The sequence below is a fragment of the Gavialis gangeticus genome, unplaced genomic scaffold, assembly GCF_001723915.1.
Source record: "Gavialis gangeticus isolate Ggan-Ray unplaced genomic scaffold, GavGan_comp1, whole genome shotgun sequence".
NCBI lineage: Eukaryota > Metazoa > Chordata > Crocodylia > Gavialidae > Gavialis > Gavialis gangeticus.
In genome coordinates, this window is record NW_017729018.1 from 12,360,433 (window position 1) to 12,367,771 (window position 7,339).

At 55.1% G+C, this 7,339-nt stretch overlaps 1 protein-coding gene across 1 annotated transcript in view; it reads left to right on the plus strand.

Moving 5' to 3' along the window:
• The window catches only part of STK11 (serine/threonine kinase 11), a 75,709-nt gene extending 68,387 nt beyond the window's left edge, over window positions 1-7,322 (plus strand). Inside the window, exons 10-11 of the mRNA XM_019513546.1 lie at window positions 4,855-5,088; window positions 7,114-7,322. Coding sequence (XP_019369091.1) covers window positions 4,855-5,063 — 209 coding nt within the window. The 3' untranslated portion in view covers window positions 5,064-5,088; window positions 7,114-7,322. The remainder of the gene's footprint in view (window positions 1-4,854; window positions 5,089-7,113) is intronic.
• The last annotated feature ends 17 nt before the right edge of the window (window positions 7,323-7,339 follow it).

A 7,339-nucleotide genomic window follows, 5' to 3' on the forward strand; every position in this document is an offset into this window, starting at 1 on the left:
GGGGGGGGGGGGGGGGTTCTTTTTCTCGCTTTGCTTTTCTTAGCGTTCCTCATCTATGCGCATCTCTGGGTTATGAAGGTGAAGAGCTGTGCAGGAATGCAACTCCTGAGCCGATCACTCATTAACATGTCCTTTGGGATGCTCTGGGCCTGGTGGTTCATGGTAGGGTCAGGTGGATGACTGCAGCTCAATATCCGTGTGCAGAACCAGAGTTCAGGTGAGCGTAAGCACTGTTCTGTGCAGCCAGCAGAGCTCAGCCCCAAACACTCATGTGCAGAGTGTCTGAGGAGAGATGCTCCTGTTCAATGTGATTTTTGAGCTCCCTTCCTGGGTTTCTTACCTGCTATTAATAGAAGGAACTTGGGGCCCATGCTGCAACAACCTATTAATGCAGGGTCTGTGCCTCACACTCTGCCTTTTCCCCTGTGCTTACAGAGTCACCTGCACCAGGCAGGATTGAGCCCTCAGCAACACCGTTATTTACCTGCTCATGGGGCAGCTCTTGCCTCCAGTGTGGGCAGGTGCCACGTGACAAAGGGAGGCTGTAGCTGGAACAGCAGTCTCTGTTCTTCCATACTCCTGCAAACAGCAGCATTTCCACCCAAACGGGACCTGTCAGTCAGCGAGCTGGCATGCAGATTACTGAAAGATGTTCAGTGTTCTCCCGCCTGCTTTGTGCAGCTTCAAAGAGACATGAAACTCTGCTTAATAGCAGCCCCCCAGAGCAGCAGTGGGTGGGTGGGTGAGTGGGTGTGCACACCATTCCACATGTTGTCTTGTGTTTTAAGACTTGAGTAGTGATATTAAGTAACTGAAAGGTTCTGAAGAGTAATTGCACAGCCTCACTCAGATCGCTAGCACAAAAAAGCTTTGTCCAGACCACCGCAAAGGTCCCACTGCTGTCTTCCCCCAACTGCTCAGCTGTCATTGCGAGTTGGATGCTCCGAGCCACCTGCTGCCCTCCATTATGCTGACTGGAATTGAGGACAGAGTTGGGTCCTTTCTTCTTATTAGAGTAGCATGAACCCTGAAGTCAGGCAGATTGAGCTGTGGCTCGACTCATCCTGTGCATGTGACCTGCTAAGGAGAGAGTGCACAGTACATCCACGCTGCCAGAAGCCGGTTTGATCAGTTTGGGTATTGACTAACGAGAACCGATCTGTTCGCCTTGGGTCATTTCTGTCCAGTTTATTATCCAGTGGCTTTTGGTCTGATGCTGATGGAAACTGAGATCCTTTTAAAATGGGGAAGTCCATTTACCCAGGCAGCATAATGGAAGCATTGAATTTGTCTAGAGTGAAGCTGTCTGGATAGGCAAGCTGCTGGAAAGGGGTGGATATTTGTAGCCTGTTAGAATGCCGTTGCAGGGAGTAAAATCTGAAAGCGAATCTGTTGAGGGAACAGGAAGAGGGATTAGGGTCTGGTACGATCTGAGTTCTGCTGGGGTTGCGCGGAGTTTGCAGAATTAAGGGGCAGCTTGCAAAGAGCATACATGCCTCTTCCCTTCGCAGCTTTCTGGTGGGACCCTCCAGGCTCACTCTGAGATTCCGTTCAAATAAAAACCCTTGCAGATGACTCTGATCAGTTTAGATGCAGTCCCGCCGGGCAGCGGGAGAGCTCGTGAATCACTGGCAGGGTGGGCGTTCCATTGAGGAGGGGGAGGGGACCTCATTAAATCGAACATCCTTCAGAGGAGGAAGGGGCTTTTCGGAGGGAGCTTTTATTTCTAAATGGTTATTGAAAGATCTGTGCCACTCTGCAGAGAGCCTGAAACATCCCGCACCCTTGGTTGGATCTGTGCTAAATGGCTCTTCAGGGGCACATGCTGAAGAGAGGACATTAGGATGTCAGGCCACATAGAAAGCCATCTTTTCTGGAGGGGGCCGTTGTCTTCTGCTCCCATGGTGGTGGTGGCGGTTGGGTGTGCATGTCTGTGATATAACCGAGCTGAAGCACTTTTTGCTTGTGGGCTTCATCCTGAAACGTCCATTTAAAAATGTTGCAAACTTGCTCCCCCCGTCATTAACTACCTTGTTGATCTGGACCCCAGTTTGGGCTCCTACAGAGAGACCAAGCTGGGGCAGTCCCATCACCCCCACCCTATCCCACCCTCCACATTCAGGATGGAGCTAGAATCAGCATCCAAGACTTGAATCTAAAAATAAGAGTGTGAGCATTTGCAAAGATGTTTCCATCCTCTTTCTCTCCCCCCCCCCACACGCACACTTCCCCTGTTCCAGCTGACGAACACAGGGATTCGGAAGCTCTTTGCATCTTTATTTTAAACCGCTCTCATCTGAAAGAACTGGACTGAGCACTTGGGAGGCATAAGGGGTGGCAAGGACAAATTCACATGCTCTTGATGGCTGGCATCCCTCTCTTCTTATTTTTAACGCTGCTTGGCTGATAATGGTAAGGCAGCATAATGACTGGAGAACAATAGACGCAGCACGATGGGTCACAGCTTCCGTGTGGGCGGAGAGCTGCCAGCCTTCAGCAAGCATTTAAAATTCTTATTTTCATTAATCGAGCGTCAGCAATTGTCATTAGGAGGAGAGACAAAATTAGCTTGGCGGGGTCTTCTTCCCACCCCTCGCTGCCCCACCTGACGTCTCTGGGATTCAGCTGGGGAGGGTTGGGGGAGCGCAGGAGGGGGAGCCCACCGCACAAACAAAAAATGAACAGGTTTGAATTTTCTTTTTCAATCCACAATGTTTATCGATTTGGCTGGAATTCAGCTGAGGAAGGAGCCCAGCTCTGCTTCGAGGAGGGTTATTTGAGGTGCTGCACAGGCACGTCATTGAGACTGGGGGGACAAAGCGAACCAAAATACCGGTTTCTTGGAGAGGAAACATGGCTGGGATGTGCTGCCTGACAGTTGTAGCGTGGGGCTGGGGGAGCCAAGGGTTTAACAAGGGGCCAGTGATTTTTTTTTTTGGGGGGGGGGGATGGCAGAGGATGGCAGCATGACATCTGTCTTAATGGAGTCTGTTTGGGGTTTTTCCCCAGGCACGGCAAGGAGGGGGGAACCACACCCGAACTTTCTTGGAGATGTGTCCCGTTTTAAGGGATCAGATGTTGGGACCCCCGACTTACTCACTGGCTCAGGATTGCTGGGTTTCGTTCCCAGCTCTGCCAGTGTCTCACTCTGGGCCCTTCAGCATGTCACTTAACCAACCTGCTCAGAACATGGCCCTGGATGTTTGTGGTGCTGTTGCTGGTTTGGGCACTTGGCATCATGTTCTCAGGACCTGGTTTTTTCAGAGGATGCAGGACTGATGGCTGAAGTGCGTGGAAGCTCTTGCTGCTCAGCATCCCACCCTGGCGGCTCAGGGGGGCTCCCTAAATTGGCGGGTACCCCTGAGAATTTCGCCCTGTGTTTTGCATTCTCCAGTGGCAGCTCAAGGATTCTGTGTCTGTCTGAAAGCTGAAAGAAAAGCCAGCTTCTGGGGGCTAGCGATGCTTGCAGCTGAACCAAGCGTAACCTCTTAGGAGAGATCCCTCTTGGCTTAAGGCTTGTAAGCAATGGGGAACCCACCTTGGGCACATCAGCTGTTCCAGGGGTTACTTCACCTCCCTGTTAAAAAAACAAAAACAAAAAAAAACACACAAAAAAACACGTGCCCTTTTTGAGCCTGCCATAGCTGATCTTGTGTTCTCAGCTTTCACATTACTCTACCTTGGCTCCAGTTCCCCGCTTCTGGGGGCTGCCGGCCGGTTTGCCACCTGGAAGTTTCCACACACGCAAGGCATCCGAAATGCTGTTTCTGATGAAGTTTAGTGGATGTTGTTCGTGTCAGCTGCCCCCCAGCACCAAGGAGCATGGGGAGTGCCTGGCTCTGGGATGCCCATTAAATGCATCCCATAACAGGGGAGCTGGGGAACTCGCAGCAGGGCCTTTGGCTGGAGGCATGGGGGAGTCGACAAGAGCAGCGGCATCTGCTCCACAGGCCAAGAAGCAGGAGCGTGGAAGCGCTCAACAACCTCTTCCCCTCCCCACCAAGTAGAAACCATCACGGTCCCCCTTGGCGTCCCCTCCCCCCGGGATGGGGTGATGGCTGGGATGACGTGATGTTCGGCCTTGGGGAAGGAGCTGAGCATCCTTTCAAGAAAAGGATACATAATCGCCGTGCAGCCCCCGCTACCGTTTGAGCCTCTGAGTCAGAACTGAAGAGCCCTGGAGCGTGACGTTCCTTCCAGAAGGAAATTACCTTGGCTGGATCAGGCAGCAGGGGGGAGGGAGGAGAGCCCAGCAAGCTGATACCCTCTTGTTGCTACCCCCCTCCAACCCCGTGTCCGATGGGCTTTGTCCCTGTCATGCTGAGTTGCTCTGAGCTGCCTGGGGCTACCTGGCACTGGTGGAGGGCAGAGATCCCGTGTCCTCTGCCAGGCACTTCAGGGCTCTGTAAAACCTCCGGAGTGAAATTCACCCCTGTGCCAAGGGGATGACAAACCCAGGCCTTCGCTTTCACAGCAAGAGGGTAATGGCTAAGATCAGTCCCGAGTATCCGGAGCCTGTGGCGTAGGGGTTATAGGTGTTGTTCCAGCCCTATGTGCATGGCAGGGAAGGAGGCACTAGAAGCAACACGTGGTGTTTGTAGGTGGCTAATGGGAGGGGAAGCTGTATTTTGGGAACCCCTTGTTCAGATGGGTCCCAGCTTGACCCATGACCCCTCTTTTGGCCCCGCAGGCAGCAAAGCAGATTTCACAAAAATTTAAATTTGAACGTGGAATTTAGAGTGATCCACACCTGCCAAGCCTTGTCCTTAATGAAAATAGAGCCAGTCTTCTCTCCACCACCAGCCAGACCCTCTCACCTTGCACTGACCCCCACCCCTCCTGCTTCTCTTCCAGGACAGGTGCCTGACGAGGAGGCCGGGCAGAACGGGCAGAGTCGCAGCAAGGGGCTGCCCAAGCCAGTGTGTATGAATGGGACAGAGCCAGGACAGCTGAGCACCAAATCGAAGGCAGAGCGGCGGGCCAGCGCCTCCTCCAACCCTTCCCGCAAGGCCTGCTCCGCCAGCAGCAAGATCCGCAAGCTCTCCACCTGCAAGCAGCAGTGAGCCTGGAGCGCTGCGCTCCTTGCAGGTACGGCTGGACCTCCTAGGCTCGTGGGCTACATGGCCTGGTGGGGGGGGCTGTGGGGAGGATCTTCGTGCAGACCCTGGCTGTGTAACCCCAAGGCGCTCTAGGTAGGAGGATGGACCTGGACCCCCAGTGATGATGGATGCAGGGAGGGATGGCCCTAAGGCTGGTGCACCTGTCTTGGAGATCCCACCCCAATGAACACAGCCTGACTGCCCTGACCAGGACCCCTCACCCTTCCTGGGATCAGTCTGAGACCTGGGAAACCCAAAGGTGGGGCACTGTTCTCTGCCTGAGGGGGTCTGAGCTGTGGGGAGGGGGAATGGGTTGCTTTCTTCGCTTGCATACCACAGGGCTTGGCCCAGGCCTGGACCTTCCTCCACTGGTTCCTGCCCCACTGCCCTGTCACCTGGTGCTAGTTCCTGGGGCCAGAGCTGTAGCACTGACTCCCACCTGAATGCATACCAGGCTCCCAGGAGCTTTAAACCACATCCTCTTCCCGCTCCCACCAGGGAGCCACTGACGGGCACTAGAGGACAGGTCAGTCTGATGCCTGGCAGTCGGCATCAGAGGATAAGGAGTTACAAAGGCAGCTATGGACAGGCGGGGTTGGGATACCCAGGCAGGGGCAGGTCAGAAGACAGTGTCTGTCCAGAGAGCCAGCTTCCTGGGGCAGGGTGGTGCTGCGGGGCAGCAGGCACCAGGGAGAAGGCACACGCTTGTTTTCCAGGAAGGGGTTAAGTCAGAGCCCTGTCTCTGCCTGCTGGGGTGGTGGATGTAGAGGCACAAACCAGCTCATCAGAGCTGAGTGCTTCCTCCTGTTCCAGCAGTGCCGCCTGCCTGCCTCCTGCCATAAAGGGGCCTGGCTGAGTCATGCCAGCAAAGGCTCCAGCTCCTTGCTGGTCCTTCTGTGAGGCACCCCTGGCACTCTGCTCCAGAAAGCTGGCAGGAGGGAGGGACTTTCTTCCTCCAGATTCCCCAACTCGGGTGTCTCTGGGGCTCTTTAGCTCCGTACCTCTGGCCCTGCCTCCTCAGGGGTGGCTCTTAAAGGGCTGGGGAGAATGTGCAGCACAGTGGGAGCAGGTGGAAAGGGCCCCCAGCCCAGGCTCTGCTGCCTCTGCCCACGTGTGGGTCAGTCCCAGTGCTCAGCGGTGGGCCCGCAGGCTAGGGCCATCCCAGTCCGCTCCCCGGTCTCAGCCAGCTGTCATGGCTGGCTCCATCTCCAGCATGCAGAGAGGCACGGAGCCCTCCTCCATGCCTACCCCTTGCGGGTCTTCTGTCGTCACCTGGATTCGTACACTGATGACTCATGGCCAGCCCCCGTCCCCACCCCCAGCCCTGCTCGCTCCCATCACGCGCTCCTCCATGGCACTGAGGCTCTGTTATCTCTTTGGATCCTGACCAGCTTTGTAGCTTGAAAAAAGCCAGGAATAAAAGCCTGTTCCTCCCATTGCAGCTGTCAGGCCTACGTAAGGCCCATGTGGCCGGCTTTTTTGCTTTCATGTTTAATTCATGGCCGGCAGTGAGTCACCTGCCCAGGGATCTAGTGCAGCAGGGAGCCACTGGCTTGGTTGTGGCCTCAGGCAGGGACTTCTGCTCCTACCTAGTTGTCCCAGTGCCGGAGGGACACTGATGCTGGGGTTTGGGGTGGAGGGAGCAGGTTCCTCCATCCTGGTTAACTCTTCAGGGTCCAGCCTCAGCACACTTTGCATGCAGGGACTCTGTCCGGTTGGAAATCACCTGCCTGTAACCTTATTCTCCTCCTGCTAATGCCCCAAACCTCTCAGCTGTTCCCTGCCACTGACTAGGGCACTTTACCTGGCAGCCTTGCCCAGTGTTCCCAGTGCAATTCAAAGGTTCCCAGTTATCCCGACAGAGCGGGATTGGGGTCTTTAGGTGCTGGACAGAAGGGCTTGGTCCACAATCCGAATGAACAAGGGAGGGGGAAGGGTAGGGTGCCCTGCATGGTACCCAAGTGCCCTGCTTCTCCCCTCCTAACACCCCTCTTTTTTTTCTTTCTCTCCCCAGGCCAGCCTGTGCCCCCATCCTCGCCCCATCTCGGCACCTCCCTGGAGCGGACGATGCTTGCGATCCAAAAATCACATGAGAAACCCTCCTTCCCTTCCCACCCTGTATGGACGGCCCACGACGTTGCCACTGTGGGCAGCCCCTGCCTCCCAGTCTCCCTCCGCTGCCACAAGGATGCCCCAGCCCCCATCACTCTTTTTGCCAATCAAGACACCGACTCTGTTTT